The sequence below is a fragment of the Daphnia pulex genome, chromosome 9 (genome assembly GCF_021134715.1).
Source record: "Daphnia pulex isolate KAP4 chromosome 9, ASM2113471v1".
Taxonomy (NCBI): Eukaryota; Metazoa; Arthropoda; class Branchiopoda; order Diplostraca; family Daphniidae; genus Daphnia; species Daphnia pulex.
In genome coordinates, this window is record NC_060025.1 from 2,235,278 (window position 1) to 2,252,617 (window position 17,340).

Genomic DNA, 17,340 nt, shown 5'->3' on the forward strand with positions numbered 1-17,340 from the left:
AAGCTTTAAAAATAAATATATTTATGGACGTTTTCCGTGAATGTCTGGGACTCAGTGAGCCCCAGCAGGACGTGCGCTAATAACGGAGCCAAACTGCTGTTCGGACCATTTGCCATAATTCTACTTCATCGTTTCTTCTTTTCCTTTTTTTTCTTATTTCTCTTGAATGGTTTCAACAAGTTGTAATTAGTTGTTATTCTTTCTCCCCCACCCCACAGGAGGGATTCTCTTTGTAATATATAGAAAAGCTTTCTCTTGCCGTCATTTCCCCTCCCCCCTGGTGCGCATTCTATTATGCCTATTATATAAGGTATAATAATTATCAGATTTCGTTTGTTGCCATTTGCCAGTTTTAGAGCCCAAACGTGTTCCGGAATTTAGATCAGTGTTTCCTTTTGCTCAGGAAGTGTGTTTTTAGACTTGTTCTGTAGTTATTTATCGACGATGTGAATCGCAAATGACTGAAAGAAGATTACCATTTGTTTTCCGGTAAAAGTTTTGGGTTTACACTTATTAAGGAAAACGCATGTTTTCCCTGTATTTTTAATGTGTTTAATAACCGCTAAGTTTTTAAAATTATAATGTAAGTACTTTATTCGGAATGTCGAATGCGATAATGTGGTAAAAATGATAAAATAATTGGCTAGCACTAATTGTCTTTATAATTATGAATTGTTGCTCATACATTATTTGAACTAGAGATATAGCATAAGTATCGTATATTCCGTATTATTATATTTCTGACAAGGGAAAATCACGGAAATCGTGAAAATGCGTGAAAATGAAGAAGTTGTAATGTAAATTATTGAGATCTGGCAGCATCTAAACTCATCTTGCACGCACACGACAATAACAACAGTACAACACAGCGCCAAAGCCATCAAATATCATCCTTCCGGTTTTCTTTTCTATTTTATAATTTGATTTGGTCTACCAAAGTCATATGTAAAATGTCTGTCATTTTGGAAACTACCAAAGGAGATTTGACGGTTGATCTGTACATCAAAGAAAGACCTAAAAGTGAGCAATTTTCATTACATTTGTTGTACAAATATGTGTATAGTTACTTTCAATGTTGAATTCAAATAGCTTGCCTCAACTTTCTCAAGCTTTGTAAGATGAAAAGCTACAACTTCAACAGATTTCACCATGTTGAGCGAAATTTTTTATGTCAAACTGGAGACCCCACTGGAACGGGCAGAGGAGGTGAATCAATATTTGGGTATTATGGACTTTGACAATATGAAATCAATCGTTTTGATAACACTTTTGAAATTTTTCTAGGGTATTATATGGACAACAAGCAAAATACTATGAGGCTGAGCAAGTTCCTGTGTTGAAGCATACCAAACCTGGATTGCTTTCGATGGTGAATGTTGGAGATAACATGTATGTATGCAAAGCTCATGTTACAGTGCCTCAAACATTAAACAACTTTTGTGTGGGATATTTCTTAGGCTTGGATCACAGTTTTTCATTACTCTTGGTGATAATTTGGACTATCTTGACAAAGAGCATTGTGTGTTTGGGGAAGTTGTCGAAGGTCATGATGCCTTGCTCAACATTAATGAAGCCATTTGTGATGAAAATCACATCCCTTATCAGGATATTAGGTATTCATTTGAATCATACTTGTATAAGATTTCCCTTGACTTTTAGTTATGTTTTTGTAGGATAACCCACACTGTTATTCTTGATGACCCATTCCCAGACCCATCAGGCTTAGAAATTCCAATTCATTCACCTGAACCCACCAGAGAAATGCTTGATGTAAGTAAACATATATAATGATTAATGTTTCTGCATAAAATACTTATAGAGCTCTTTCTCATAGAGCGGGAGAATTGCTGCTGATGAAGACATCAATGAAATGGAAGGCAAGACGGCCGAAGAAATTGAAGAAGCGATTGCAGATAAGGAAGCCAAAGCTCGTGCAACAATCCTTGAAATGGTTGGCGACTTGCCTTCTGTTGATGCAGCTCCTCCCGAGAATGTGCTCTTCGTTTGTAAGCTCAATCCTGTGACAACCGATGATGATCTCATGATTATCTTCAGTCGTTTTGGCAAAATAGTCAAGTAAGTTTGGATTGGCATTAACTTTAGTAAAACTGCAGATATTAACTCTTTTTGTTTCATAACAGCTGTGAAATTATTCGTGATCGACAAACGATGAATTCTCTCCAGTACGCTTTCATCGAGTTCGATAACCCCAAATCATGTGAGGATGCCTATTTTAAAATGGACAATGTGTTAATCGACGACCGACGTATTCATGTTGATTTCTCGCAGTCCGTCTCCAGATTACAGTGGAAAGGAAAAGGTACGCATTTGTTAATACTCAAATGAATGTGTTAAATTCAATCCAAGTGTATTTATTCCAGGACGAGGAGTGGATTTCATCGGTGGCAAACCTTTTGATCCCAACAAGGAAGACTACAAGATGAAAGGTCCCCACAAGAAACAACAGGGAAAATATATCCAAAATGATGACTACCAAAAGAGGCGTGAACCCCAGCAAAGACCAAGAGATTACCAACCAAGAAATTCAGGATATCGTGACAATCGAGACGATAGAGGTCGTCGGGATGATCGAGATTATCGCGATCGCAACGAGCATCGAAATGAAAGAGATCGTCGAGATGATAGGGTTGACAGTCGAGGACGGCATGGCGATCGAGACCATCGAGATAATCGTGAACATCGAGATCAAGGACATAATCGCGATCGTCGGGAAAAATCAGATCGCCGAGAGCACCGGGATCACCGTGAACGACATAGATCACCAGATAGATCACGTAAGGAAGAATATGCCAATCCACAAAAAAGGATACGCAAAAGTAAGTCCCCGAAAAGTTCCCATAGAACGATATCAAAATGACCGCCAAACATGTCCTTTAATTCGCTCTTTCAAATTCCTTCCTGTCAAACTTTCCTCCTAAACTTTCGACCTTGGAAGGCTGGTGTCATCCTTCAGTCGTTGTTGGAGCATTGTGTATTGAATTTTTCGAAATCATTTTGTGAGCATTTTCCCTTTAAATCAACTTTTAAGGGAAGAATTAAGTCTTTTGGCTATTGACTTCGAGAACTTCTTTTTTTTTTCTAATAAAGCGTTTTGAATTATTACAAGAAAAAGGCCTTGTAAACACCGTTTATTTGATTTACGGTCTGTCAGTTGGCTACGGGCTGAAAGAAGTTGAGCTGGCAAAAGATTGCCGTAAAGAAACCGGTTCTGCTCGAGATGCAGATAATTAAATCACCATCATCTTGCCTGATGGCGCCGTGACATGATTTGTATCCAAGGATTTGTGATCTCGGTCAGTTTCTAACACATATTATTGAGCTTCCATCGCATCCAACCTGTTGGCATTGATGCCATAAGCGATCCTCTCACTCATCCGGATGACTTGACCCCAATTCAGTCACTTTTGTTTTATCACCTTGCAACCCTTCACTTTGTATCCAAAAAGTAAAATCAGAGGTCAGTCAATAGTTTGAATTTGTTTTTGGTCTTACTTAAGAGTTTTGCCGCCATGTGTCCGTGTTGTGCTACAGGAATTTCGGGCACTAGAAATTGAAACTTAACGAATGGTCCGATACTATTTGGCTTTTTCTAATCAGTCGACTATGAATTTCGTTCTAGGCTTTTAGCGTTTCACGGAAATTCGCTATAAAATGCGTGAAACGGCAACGTGAGTTAATGGGTTCGTGAGCCGTTACTTTTTGTTTGTCGATATTCACGCTTCGCCGATTTTATCAACGTATTCTTAGGATTTTTCAATGTCAATATTGTCAATGCAATAATCGAAAGTTATTGTGTGGGTACAGGGACGCTTGAAAGTTTCTTTTGCTGCAGGCTTTTTCTTTCAATCATTTTTACTTGCTCTTTTGAGGTAGTATTTGAATTTTGCGCATGCCGCCAGCAGAAGAAAACTTTCAAGCGTCCCTGTTTGTGGTTTGTACGTTGATCTGCATGAACTTGCCTTTCACTTTTTTTGTTTTGGAGTCCATCATTCCCTTTTTGTTACTCACGCACGCCCCATCAGTGTCGCGTGTTGTGGAACTTGCCCACATGCTAAGATTTCTTGCGCTCCAAGTCTATAAAAGCACCTACGGAACGACCATTAGCATCAGTTTTTGGACTACCCTAGCCCCGTGACGAACAGTAAATATGAAGGTAAAGTAAATCATTTTTTTTTGCAAACAAATTTGATATTTTTGCAAATGAATAATGACACTGATTTTTCTACAAACAGTTCCCGATCTTCTTCGTATTGCTCGCCGTTTTTTCAGCCGAAAATTATGCCTCAAGTTACAAAACAACTGAAGACGTGAGAAACTATTCAAATATTTCCTTCAACATTTCAAAGTGACAGTTTTTCCAAAATTTAATTTCTGAAAAACATTAATTAGGCGAAGAAGTCAGGGTACAGCTTCGAGTCATCCTATGACAACAACTCTCGCTCTGAGAGCCGTCATGGAAAAGTGACAACCGGTTCGTATCGTGTACCTCTCCCCGATGGCCGTGTTCAGGTTGTCAACTACAGGGCTGATGAAAATGGATATGTCGCTGACGTGAAATACGAGGGCGAGGCCAAATATCCAGAATACAAACCCGCATATTCTTATTCCGCTCCAGCCTACAAGGCTGAAACCGTACCGGTTTACGAGGTTGTTACGACCAAACCGACTTACAAGATTCCTACTACTCCGGCTCCCACAACTACTAGCCCAGCTTATAAGACCCCTGCATACGTTGAACCTAGCTATATAGCGCCAGCACCGACTGCGGCTCCAACCTATGAGGATCGTTCTTATCCCGATCCTGAATTTAAGGCTTTGTACAAGATAACAACTACCACCCCGGCTCCAACGACGACTCCGCGGGCTTATGTAGCTCCTGTTGATGTTGAGTACAAAGTTCCTGCTTACTCTGCTCCGGCCTACCAGACCCCAGTTTCTCCTGCATATGGTATTCGCTATATTGGTGACGCAAAACAATACGAGGATAGGAACAAATATCTGGAAACTAAAGTGAACTCTCCAGCCTACAAATCTACATTTTTTGTCATTCCCAAGTACAAAGTTTCTTCTTTGGCCGGCCCAGTCTATGAGACACCGGAAGTGCCAGATTATAGAACATCTTTTTACTCCGCTCCTGCGGCTCCTTTGCCCCTTGCTTACAGACCTCGTTACGCCGTCAAGGCAGCTAATAAGGTCGTCGATCAGAGCACAGACTACAAGGATTCGCCTTACGTCGCTCCCAAAGTGACAGTTTCCGTTTATACCCCAGTCTATTCTGCCCGTACTACCACTACTCCAGCATACCAGGATTTGACAACTGCTGCTCCCGCCTACAAAGTTCCGATTACCACAGCCGCTGCCCCGGTTTATACTACTTCATCCTACAAAGCTCCAAAGTACGAAACTTCCACCAGCGCTCCGGCTTACAAGCCATCTACTTTTTTCACTTCGAATAAAGATAGCATCTCTACTGGATACAAGGAACTATCCAGAATCTTTCGTGAAACATCTTTGACAGCCGGAAATAAAAATTGGGATAATTTCTTTAACAAAGCTTGGGAATTCGCTAGAACAAAATATTAAATGACTTAATCATTTCGGAAAACATTCATTTAAAAAATTCATTTAATATTTATCAATCACAATGTACTACCGGTACTACCTTTGAAATGAGCGAATTCTTGTTTTTTTCTTAGCTTTTTTTTTAATATAAAAAGTCATTTTTGTCTAATGTGCTCTTTCAAAATGAAATAGAAATCAAAAAATTTACATGCTAGACGGTGCGAGTCGATTGCTTTCACAATTGAAAGTGAAGGGTTTGTTTTGTTATCTCCAGACTGGACCAGTCTTTACGGAGCTTGCAGCGCCAAAATCAAATCAGTTGTTAATTAACTGATTGACCAGTTCTTCTTGCAATTTGCGGTAAGTAATATTTGTGCGTATTTGTGTACAGTCCAATAAAGATCCCTTTCGCGTTTGCCCCTACATTTTACTGAATTCAAGTGGGTTTTATTGTAGTTATAAAATTTAAACATCTGCATAGCAAAGTCTTAGAATATGAAGTATTTTAAGATTTATCCTATTTACTGTCAAACCTAAATGGGTTTTTCGCATTCTTATGGTCATAACCGTTTATTTTACAGATTTGTATGTGATCTAATATCTAATGAATCTGTTGACCAGTCTACTCAGACTTCGTTTCGTTCTCTCAATGTTTAAGTACTCCGAAGAGTTCCCAGATCCCTTCCCAGAAGACATCCATTGCCAAACAAGCCGGAGAAACGAGTTGCATCTTAATGATCAAAAGTTTATTTGGCGTCGTCAGGGCTGGACGTCTCATGCGGTCTCTCCAAGGGTTCACTCTGCTGTCTTACGATCAATTGCCAAATGCGAATGGTAATAGATACGATTACGACACATTAAATTTGATGTTGGTTTTAAATCATCGTCCAACATATTGCGGCAATTTCAAGTTCTATCTACATTCTACACGAAAACAACTCAATCTTTGGACATGAAATACAGGCTGTAGATAGCAAGATTGTGACCTGTATTATACAGGTCATTTATGGTACGCCGAAAGGGTCACAAAAAAAATAAAAAAAAAAAAAAGTTTCGCCACAACGCTATCTAGCGGTCAAATATAGAACTACATGCAAAATACCCTTTTCTTGCCCCAAAACGCGAAATTTTCTTCGCTTATTATTCGTCAGAACGTGAGAAGAGAAGTCCACCACAAAGACCAGAGAAGACTCAAACTAAAAAAAAAACCGCTTGTTGTAACCTTGGTTAATCATTTCAACTGAGTCAACACTCAACAGTCAACGTTAAGCTAGCTTCGAAAATTACCAATGAATTCATAAGTGAACTCGAGTGATTTCGTCTGTAACTTGTCGGTGATGTGTTCTATTCCGTGTGTATGTTGGATATAAACCTTAATGTTTTTCATCAACTTACAGTCAGAGGAAACGTGAATTCATTGTATTCTACTGAATGTGTTATCGAAATCATACAGGTAAAAACCAACACTAGCTTTATTTCATGCTAAAACATATATTCTTCTCATGTTTTATTAGGATTAATCTTAATTATCGGCTGTTTCTATTGAACTTGCTAGATCACCGACCCCAGCATTGAGCATGGACCAATCTCTCATTCCATCTTCTAGAGAATCTTGGATAACTGATTGGTGCTTCCATGTGTAAGCTCACTTGTCATGTTCCTGAACTTTATTAATTGCAGTCTAATATGAATTTTTGTTTTATTCACAGGTTCCTAAATTGGCATGACTGACTGAATGAGAAGTTATGTCCTTCAAGAAAAAGGGCTTACGGTCAACAAGATTCCTTGTTTGCTAACCCATTGGCTGCTACCCTTGAATCTCCCTATTTGTCAACAACAAAAAAAGAGGTTGAATATTGTGATCATGTTATCATCATTGTAAGTTGTGTTTACATTGAATTATGAGAAGTTGTCATACTAATAGCAATTTTAACGATTGTTTGGTTTCTAATTTAAATGTTGCCTATAAGACCAATTGTGGGGCATCTGGTTATCCCTCCAAAATAAGGCAATGACCACACGTTCAACGCAGATCATTCGTTTTGTCATCGAACTTGACTCATTCCCTGTGTAACTTCATTGTCATGTCACTGAATTTAAATGTTGTTTACATTTTGTTTCTTGATTTAAGCATTTAGGTAATGACCGAGAAGATGCGGCCTACATGAACATCATTTAGGCGGCCAGCATCGTTCGACTACTCAATCGGCTTCTACTACCCTGCTCTCAACATAGCAAGGAGTTTCACCCTTTAGATTTTTGGCTGTTCGCGATGTGTGATGGCGTTTCCTTGGACGAGATGATGATTTTGGTGAGAAAGATATTGCGTGAGTATATACTTAAACTGTTTAATTATTCTTTTACTTATTTTTTAAATGTTTTTTTTTTTCATTTACAGGTTCTAACCTTCAGGTTCCTAAATTTGCATGACAGAATTTATGAAAACTAATGTTCTTTCAAGAAAGTCAACAAGGTCCCTTGTTTGCTAACCCAATGGCTGCTACCCTTGAATCTCCCTATTTAGCTCCTTACAGAGTCCCTCTTGATTTGAGGTATTCCTTTTTGTCGCTACAATCTTATTGAAAATTATTGTCATCCAAATCAATGTTAATTCTGCTTACAGGGTAATCCTTCGCTACTGATCATGGACTCCATTGGTGAAACTGAAAACCGACGACAGAATGCTGTAATCCAAGACTGATAAATTGTGTAGTTAGATTAAATTACAAGTGCATTTCTGGGCTCCCTTCTTTTCTGTGGCCCCGTTTCCCTATCTAACCACTAACCAACGTCCGCCGGTGGTCACTCACCCGCTGTGAAACCAGGAGGAGGGGAGGGCTCTGGTCGAACGGGGACTTGGAAGGCGCATGATCTGAGGGTCATGAGTCTAACCAGGAAGCCTAGTAGTGACTAATCGCTCCCCAGTAAAACTTGCCTCGCACTCTTCTCTCCTCTTCCATTTCCAGGTAATCTCCCTGGATCTACGCCGACACTGCATGTGCGAGTTTTAGCAAGCAATCCGCCACCCAATTTGACAAAAAGTGATAGTTTGTTTTCACGGAAATTGCGTCAGACGGTAAAAAAATTTCTAGTTCAAAAATCTCATGTAAAAATTAGCATCTAGTCTACTGGTGCAAATTGCGATTCTTTAAGCTTGATTAATTTAGATGATGTGTTAAAAGCTATTGTGGGTAGCTAAAAAATTGAACCAATTCGCTTTTTCAGAATATTTTGAAGAGAGATCACAAGAATTCAAAAACAACAAAGTGATCTAAAACCAAAATATTCAGAAAAAGTGGATTAGTTCAATTTTTTAGCTACCCACAATCACCTAAATTAATCAAGCTTAATGAACCGGAATTCGCACCAGTAGACTAGATGCTAATTTTTACATGAGATTTTTGAACTAGAAATGTTTTTACCGTCTGACGCAATTTCCGTGAAAACATACTATCACTTTTTGTCAAATTGGGTGGCGGATTGCTTACTAAAAAGCCTCGCACAAAAAAAAATAGTCTTGAACCGGACGCTCTGTTTAATGAATTGTTTATTTTGCATGTGTTCCAGAATAAATATAGTTTACACATTTTAAATGCAATGGCGTTTTATTTATTTCAATTTAAATTTGATTATAGATATACAACAATTGTGTGAATTTGATGTTGGAGATTGTGGGGTTTTAGGAATGGATGTGAGTGGATGTGGGATTTGATGCTGGTGCTTATGGGGTTTGAGGAATGGCTGTGTAAGTGTGGAAGGTATAGGATGACAGGAAGGTATAGGTTACCAACAGATCTTATCACCAAGTACTGCATATTCATTAAAAATATACCTCACTTCTTTTAGTTAATCATAACCAAATACCCCACCCCAACTTCCTTCTCATTCCCCCATCCTGGACATGTTTATTATTTGTTTGACATAAACCTCCCCGTGTTACTATTTTTTTTGTTCCTTCTCAATATATAAAGGTAAACTGCAAAGACACAAATAGCAATTAAACACAATATTGGATGTCACTTCTGTAGCACAAAACCAGCAGTCCAGCACCTTGGATGCACAAGGAACAGCAACTTGATGCAGATATCTTTCATCACCATAGGCTGCAACAACACACCACATTGGACAGCAACACCACTGCTACGTAAACATGAACCTATAACCGAAGTAAAATTTATCTTCAGCTTCATTGGAAAGGCTGTATGAAATTTAAAAAAAATATGCTACATATCACTTCAAATATTCAACCCAAATCATTATCTTATACCTATCATGGAAACTTAAATTAATAAATTTACATGAAACTAGATGACTGATTTAAATACAAATTCATTTAAACTTTAAAGGATACTCTACAGTGGAACAAATAAACAAAACTTCTTTCAGAATCTGCCTTTCTTGCATACAACAAACTCCCCTTAAATAATCCATAACAGAACACAACCCTGAAGGAAATAGCTGTTGACTTGACGAAATCCCAAAATGTTAAAACTAACCAATGAATGCAAAGCTTAATCACATTTTAATTGTAAAATCTATAACTGGATAAGATTGTCACCTTCAAATAGTGTATGTGTTCATGATGTTCACAGCAAAGGTAAATGCGACTTCCATGCAGCCTACACGATTTGATGGAAGTCCTATATTGGATGGCTTAAGTTCCTTTTATTAAGAGGTGCCTGCATTCAAACATTACAAATGTTATGATCCACATATATTTCAATCAGTTTAATTGTTAATTTTACCTTTGTAAAAGCAGAATGTTACTCAGCTTCTCGACGTGGTCGACAGTATGGTTTCCAATAGTCTTTCAGCAAAATTCGTGTCTCAGCCAACAGCATGGTGCCAACAATAAAAACAATTTTTTTTTTTAATTATTACGACTAAATCCATCAAGGGAACTTCACACATTGATGGGTGGACCAACTTACCAAATTCGTCAATCACTTCAATCACGCTCTGAAAAGAGCGACTGTCTTCCATGTCTGTCTGTGACTAACAGTGCATTATTCAAAACTCGTACTAGATGTCGCCAGTGTCGCCGATGTTGCTCTTTCATGGTGAAACGAGGCGAAATGAGCGAAACAAATTGTTGCTAATTTATACTTATACCTGTGATTTCAATTACCAAATTGAACTTCGTATCTTTTGTAGGTTTATCTTTAACTAGTTTTCTTAATTTTATACTGTACCAACTTATTTCTTCAAATTCTAGATGCATACTGTCAGTCATTCAACAAGTTGACTACTTGACTTAGTGCTCAGTTGTCAGTTCATCCTCCTTCATGGTTCATCCATTAGATCTCATGCTGTCAAAGCCTAAAACTCATGTTTGAAGAGCACATATAGTGGAATACAAATGTGCCGATAAGGTATTTCCCCATTACTGCTACCAGACCATTACAATTCACATTCATATAACATAGGTATTCTTGCTTATGAACCATAGGATCTTTTCTGAATCTCACAATTTTGGTGGTGTACCGTGCAACAGCATGTTTGTTGTTTTGCCTGTGTTTACTTTGGTTTAGAAGGCAACCCAGCTAAGAGATAGGTAGAGTTTAATTTCTTACAGGTAAATTTGTGTAAATTTGTAAATAACATAGAGAATTTCCTTGTCCCATTTCCCCTTAGAGTTTCAGTGACATGAAGAGTGTGAAGTGAACCACCTATCACCACGCTACTGCAATACTTCATGACACTTTCTTTAGCATCAGGAAATTTATCTCAACATGTGGAGTAATGCTGTTGGTTGCTGTGAATTAGTGGTGGCAACCTAGTTTTTTTTTGTTACTAGGTAATACTAGGTAAAATACCTAGTTTTTTTAGAATACTAGGTAATACTAGGTTATTTTACCTAGTTTTCGCTAAAACTAGGTACGGTAATTGAAAAAAAACTAGGTACTAAGTAATAGAAAAAGTACTAAAAATAACTAGGTAAAATTTTTAACTAGGTAATTACCTAGTAATTTAGGTACCTAGTTTTAAAATTCTAACTAGGTACAACTTTTAAACTAGGTTCTTCAAAAAATTTTAATTTCCCAAAATATGAAATGTAAAATGCAGTACTCATACGAAATAAAAAATGACCATAGACTTCGATTTTGAATCAGATTTTGAAAAGAACAAGCAAGAGAGTTAACGTCTAAAATTTGTTCGAAGAAAAAATAGATGAATCTACTTAAATAATGACAGAAGGAGATTGGATATTTCAACTGAGTAAACTCTATTGTGCAGAAGCACTCGAGTCGTAAGCCAAACCGAACAGCAAGATATATGATCGACAATTTTCAACTTCACTCTTTCAGATTCAGACAAAAATGGCGAAAAATCTTAAAACATGAGAGTGTGAGAGATGAGAGTCATGACTCATAAGACGTGGTGAGGGACTGTGCCTGTAGGCGCGAAAAACCATGAGGTTGGGAGCGAAAAATATCAAGTGGGTGACATAAAAATGAATAAAAAACATCGTTGCCATTATTTTGACAACGCTGCATAAAAATCGAAATTACCTAGGTAATTATCTAGGTAATAATTTTTAAAAACTAGGTATTACTATTACTAGGTAATTTCTAGGTAGAAAAATTGGCCAAAAACTAGGTAAAAGTAGAGGAAAAAAAACTAGGTAATACTAGGTAACTAGGTAAAACTAGGTAATACTACCTAGTATTGCCACCACTACTGTGAATTCCATTTTCACGGTTTTGTCATCATGAACTTTTCAGTGTGCTTCTTAGAATAGGTAAAGATTGATATGCTTTATTCATTGTTATATTTTCATTAATGTAAAACATTCGTTTTTACAGAGCATACAGTTTATTTATGGAATCGTGCTGTCCTGCACGGAGATTCTTCTGCCAATGCTGACCTTTATGCTTTATCCATGACGAAAGAGGGACTTCCACCAACATCCTTATCTTCGCGACGCACGCTCATCTAGCTTCACTGCTTCTAAACACAATTGTTTTTACTTCACTGACGACTTGGCGAGTTTCTGGACCACTTCATGATCGCTTCCGTCCGTTGTGCAGTCACTCACCACGGGATTATGTCCAGGTACCCAACAGTTGACTTATTTTCGTAGGTTATCTACCAATAGTCTAGTTGCGTTAGTCTCTGTCTGTGTAATAGTTTCCAAAATCAGGCCCTTTTACGCGCTAAACGAAGTTTTACTTGGACGTTTCTTTTTTCTAACGCTAGATGGCTTTTTGATAATTTGCAGCTGTCAAAACAGTCAGTTTCAGTTACTTTGAACATCTCTTTTTATATTTATTGGCAGTTGTTTTGTTGAAATATTTAGTGAAAACTGGCGATTACTATTCCAGCAACAAAGCTCACTTGTTAAATTTTCGATAGTTGCTTTTTTTTTCTACTTCCGGTTTTCACATTTCAGTCAGTAGTTCAGTAAATATTCATCTGAAGTACAAAAGAACCACAAATTCGTGATCCTCGTCAAATTTGTGGTAAAGTTCATGTTTTGTTTTGTACGTTTTCGTACTTCCGGTTTTGAAAATTTTCCTGAACTATAGTTCAGGAAAATTCTCGATTTTGGCCAAATTTTGGATTTCGTTGAAATCACACCAAATCGACCCCAAATTTCATGGGGATCACGAATATGTGGTTTAATTTGATGACAGCTCAATGGTTGAGGCACTGTTGTTACTTCCGGTCTACTTCCGGATTTTTTTTTTTTAGACTAGCAAGTGAGCTTTGTTATGTGAACAGTTCTCAACATTGTTAGGTAGATTTTAAGCAATTTAAAGTGCGCCTTTGAAGTTTTGAGCAAAAAAACCATATCAATGAACTTGTAATGTATTATATGACTATTACGTAACTTTTATTGGCATGTCACTTAATAAGAATTGTTTTGTTTTTATTCAGGTAATGCAGAGGAGACGTCGAGAAGATGGATTTTGTCATCTTTAACGGTCGTCATCGGTCTCCGTCGGATGTTGCCCCTTCTCCTGGTGCGAACGAAACTCGGTCGAATCGCGACCGACACCGAGACTCGTCATCAACGTGGATCATCGTATTGTTGGTATTATTTCGTTTGTGTTAGTGTTAGTTAACCCGTTGTCTGCCACGCCTTTGTTCTCCCCTGCACGGGCCGCGCTGTTCGCTCTCGTGGTTTACAAGCCGCGGGGTCGGAGAGTCGCCAAGCCCAAAATTTGCCGCAAGGCGCCTGTTTCAGGCAATGCACCTTAGTCCCCCCTTGTCAGCCCGGACTTGTCAGCAATGGCAAGTCCCACTTGGTCATGGATCCTTCAGACGTGGCGCGTAGAGTAGTAGAGTACAACCTACGGGTTGTATGGCGTGGCAGCCAACGGGTTAACTTAAGTGTATGTATGTATGTATGTGATTGTAAAATGTGGTGGAATTGCGGGTGGAGGTGGGACAATAAAGCAATTCCTTTTAATGTTTTTGTTTGCTGTGTTTCATAATTTATAATAAAGAAATGTTTAATCACGATTTGTTTATTTTTTACAACTTGAAGTTTTACAAAAGTTAGACAAGTGACTGATCAACTCCAGACCCTTCAGATAAACTTCTATGAGACACCAAACACTATCTCCAACTCCTTTGTTACGCCAACTAAAGTTAAAAACAGAGCTGTTAACATCGAATTTTTTTAGTAAACACCACAGTACGTTTCTTTCGTAATTTGCCCTGTGAATGAAGTTCGTCCCAACAATAGAACATGTCGGAATGCAGAGCGACTAGAGCAATAGTCACCTCCAACATGCGAAATAGGAAAGATTCAACAAAAATCAGAAAACGTCGCAATGTCAAAGGCTTTTAGAGAAGCCGTACAAAATGATTACCCAGGTTAAAGAGAATTTATTTCTCTTTAAAGACCAACAATTCCCATTGACTAGTAATTATTAAGTTATGACTGACAAATCTGAACGTAATTATTAAAATTGAAAATTCGACTCTAGTATTTACTATTTAGAAACGTCCCTGTAATAAGTGGGAGAAGCGTAGGGTGTGGTGTAATATTCAGGTGCCTTGGTGGTGTAGTAACTCGGGATAGAGTAATACTTCGGAGCTTCGGTGTAGCTGGTCGGAGCAGCGTGTAAGTAGTGTTGAAATACTCAGGTGCCTTGGTAGTGTAGTACATAGGGGCCTCGGTGTAGTGTGTAGTAGGTGTAGCGTAGGTTGTGGTGTAGCAATGCAGCCTCGGTGTAGTATTCCGGTTCAACGTAGTACGAAGGAGTAGCCGCTGTGTAGTTAGTCGGGGCTGCGTAATACTTGGCCGCCTCAGTTGTAGTTGTGTAGTTTGGGGCAGAGTAATACTTCGGGGCTTCGGTGCAGTGGGTCGAGGAAGCACAAGTTGTGGTGTAATACTCTGGGAGCCTTATTGGTGTGGTACTTGGGCGGCTCGGTGTGGTATTCAGCAGCTTTGGTGGTGTAATAAGTTGGAGCCTCGGTGTAGTAGCTAGGAACCGAGTAATACTTGGAAGCCTCGGTGTACAAGCTGGGGCAACATACGTGTAGCACTCCGGTGACTTGGTGGTGTAGTACTTGGGAGCCTCGGTGTAGTAAGTTTGATGATGTAATTCGGGGCAGCATTTGCTGCGGTGTAATATTTTGGAGCCTTGGTGATGTAGTAATTGTGCCTAATGTAGTAACCGGTTCTTGCGAATGTTGTCGTTGTGTAGTAAGGCGGCGGCGTGGTACTTTGGTATCCGCCATACCCAGGAGATATCGATACACCAGTGATCGACCCAGCCTTCAACGACACGGCAAACAGCAACATCACGACATCACAATCAACTATGCGGAAAATAATTTGAACATTAATATTCAATATGGTACATAAACAGATAAAAACAAATAATTGATATAAACTCCATGAAACAGAATATTTACCCGATTGCGTTCTGATAATACGACGAAGAATGCACTTGTTAACAGTGCACTGCAGTATTTCATCCATGTTTCTTTGCCGGGGTTGTTCTCTCCAGCCAATCGCCCTGATACAACAGCATGGTAGCTATGTTCCATACGACAACGACCCAATTTGATATCACAAAAGAACGTAACATCTCCACCCTAATAAAAAATAAAGTCCATACCCAATAATTAGAATCTAATTTAACAAGAATTTCATATACTATCTAACAACAACATCAGAGCAGTCAATGTTGGTGAAGTTTTAGTCACAAGTATTACAATTAATATGAAATAAATGTTCAAGGATTCTTACCTACCAGACGTTCGATCGTGCTTCAAGCTCGGTATTGACTCGATAACCACCAAAAGTAGAATCTATTTCCTAACCGAAAGCGACAGCCAAATCCATTGTTTCGTCCCAACCGACAACAGCGACGACATAGTCAGTTTGAATCTGCACAATGAATTCCAGGTTTTAATTAACATCGCTAAAACATGTACTGAAATAACTGTTTACCTTTTGACCATCGTTTAAGGTCAATGCGACCTTGCAGTCTTCCAAAATTGCACCCTCAACATTAGGCTTTAGGCAACACATAAGCACCTTGCGCTTTCACCTTCTCCGTTTTCCATTGGCTCAAATATTTAGGGAGAACTCGGCCTATGTTGCCGCCATCGATATGGCGGAACAGCGTTACGTGCTCGTGGGGATCTTTAAGGGCACCGCTCAGGGATTGGAACAGATTTTCGTTTACCACCTAACAAGAAAATGAAGGCCATTTTTAGAGTGATTCGTAACCACAAAAATAAATTGCTAGCAGATTAAATAGACTCTTAGATACTATCGAGCAGGAAGATTATCCAAGATATTCAACATTCCAAAAAAGGTGTAATCATTGAGACTTTAAAGACGAATTTCGTTTGGAATAAAATGTTTACCTGTGGCAATAACGCACTTGTCGTAGGTGATGGTACGGCCATCGTCAAGTTCGGCTTTCCGACCAACAATGTCAAGTTTAACGACGCGGTGTACACGTACGAATGTGTTATCTTTGCTATTCAATTCGACGTAATTCCAAAGAATTCGTCTTGTTCGAAAAACAGACAAGGAAGGAAAACAAGTCATTAGTATATGTTCCACACAATTCCAATAATAAAGAGCTCACCTTCACTGTTTGAAGCGAACTTTATTCGAAAAGGAAAACTTTATTCGGCTCACTCGACTGATTTCTATGGTACTTGGGCGCTCCTTTGTAGTATACGACAGCTTTGGAGTCGTAGGTAGAAGCATATGTAGTTGCGTAATCTCAGGTGCCTTGGTGGTGTAGTACTTAGGAGCCTCGGTGTAGTACTCTAGCGCTTTGATAGTGTAGATCGGGGAGCAGCACAAGTTGTGGTGTAATAATCTGGATCCTTGGTGGTTTAAATGTAAACCAAACTGTGCAACCTCGGTGTAGTACTGGTCGTTGCGTATATTGTTGTGTAGTAAGGCGGCGGCGTTGCAGTTTGGTATCCGCCTTATCCAGGAGACATCGGTACACCAGTAGTCGACCAAGCCATCGACGATACAACATCCAATAGCAGCACGACGCCATAGTTAACTAGACAATATTAAATATTCAATAATAACGAACAGATTATCTAACAGAAAAAAATAGTAATTGATACAAAATTCCACGTAGAAATACATAATATTTACCCGTAATTGCGACCTGAAAATACGACGAAGAATGCAGTTGTTGCCGTGTCGGATGTACTCGCTCGACTGATCCCTGTCGACTTTTCTCTCGCCTTTATACGACTTTTTCTCACCCCTCCTCTTAAGCCTTGTGGCTGTTTTACCTTCTTGATAATGATGCA

The 17,340-nt window shown here is 38.7% G+C and overlaps 1 protein-coding gene and 5 long non-coding RNA genes across 7 annotated transcripts; 3 read left to right on the top strand and 3 right to left on the bottom strand.

Moving 5' to 3' along the window:
* The first annotated feature begins 739 nt into the window (after positions 1-739).
* LOC124202691 (peptidyl-prolyl cis-trans isomerase-like 4) lies at positions 740-6,208 on the top strand. Its single transcript, XM_046599052.1, has 10 exons — positions 740-1,020; positions 1,090-1,222; positions 1,285-1,389; positions 1,458-1,613; positions 1,674-1,770; positions 1,835-2,076; positions 2,142-2,320; positions 2,382-2,837; positions 4,291-4,328; positions 4,411-6,208. The coding sequence occupies exons 1-10, from the start codon at positions 951-953 to the stop codon at positions 5,602-5,604; spliced, it is 2,670 nt and encodes an 889-aa protein (XP_046455008.1). The 5' UTR covers positions 740-950; the 3' UTR covers positions 5,605-6,208.
* Positions 6,209-7,163: 955 nt separating this feature from the next.
* On the top strand, positions 7,164-7,900 carry LOC124202692. The gene is made up of 4 exons (XR_006878300.1): positions 7,164-7,222; positions 7,293-7,461; positions 7,554-7,653; positions 7,715-7,900. It is a non-coding gene; the product is annotated as an uncharacterized LOC124202692 (long non-coding RNA).
* Positions 7,901-9,175: 1,275 nt separating this feature from the next.
* Positions 9,176-9,695, bottom strand: LOC124202694. Its single transcript, XR_006878302.1, has 2 exons — positions 9,634-9,695; positions 9,176-9,559 (listed from the first exon to the last, which is right to left on the bottom strand). It is a non-coding gene; the product is annotated as an uncharacterized LOC124202694 (long non-coding RNA).
* Positions 9,696-9,707: 12 nt separating this feature from the next.
* Positions 9,708-10,568, bottom strand: LOC124202693. The gene is made up of 3 exons (XR_006878301.1): positions 10,329-10,568; positions 10,142-10,262; positions 9,708-9,739 (listed from the first exon to the last, which is right to left on the bottom strand). It is a non-coding gene; the product is annotated as an uncharacterized LOC124202693 (long non-coding RNA).
* Positions 10,569-12,266: 1,698 nt separating this feature from the next.
* Positions 12,267-13,706, top strand: LOC124202695. Its single transcript, XR_006878303.1, has 3 exons — positions 12,267-12,325; positions 12,390-12,639; positions 13,465-13,706. It is a non-coding gene; the product is annotated as an uncharacterized LOC124202695 (long non-coding RNA).
* Positions 13,707-14,041: 335 nt separating this feature from the next.
* Positions 14,042-17,316, bottom strand: LOC124202696. 2 transcript variants are annotated; one of them, XR_006878305.1, is made up of 7 exons: positions 17,180-17,316; positions 16,647-17,081; positions 16,420-16,568; positions 15,998-16,238; positions 15,798-15,934; positions 15,457-15,639; positions 14,042-15,360 (listed from the first exon to the last, which is right to left on the bottom strand). It is a non-coding gene; the product is annotated as an uncharacterized LOC124202696 (long non-coding RNA). The 2 variants fall into 2 exon arrangements; XR_006878304.1 differs by having other exon boundaries at positions 15,794-15,934.
* Positions 17,317-17,340: the final 24 nt, after the last annotated feature.

Bases quoted from the DNA above. Each gene is read 5' to 3' on its own strand.
- LOC124202691 (XM_046599052.1), top strand. From the start codon at position 951: ATGTCTGTCATTTTGGAAACTACCAAAGGAGATTTGACGGTTGATCTG. The intron at 1,021-1,089 runs GTGAGCAATTTT...GAATTCAAATAG, and splicing joins CATCAAAGAAAGACCTAAAA to CTTGCCTCAACTTTCTCAAG. The intron at 1,390-1,457 runs GTATGTATGCAA...GATATTTCTTAG, and splicing joins GTGAATGTTGGAGATAACAT to GCTTGGATCACAGTTTTTCA.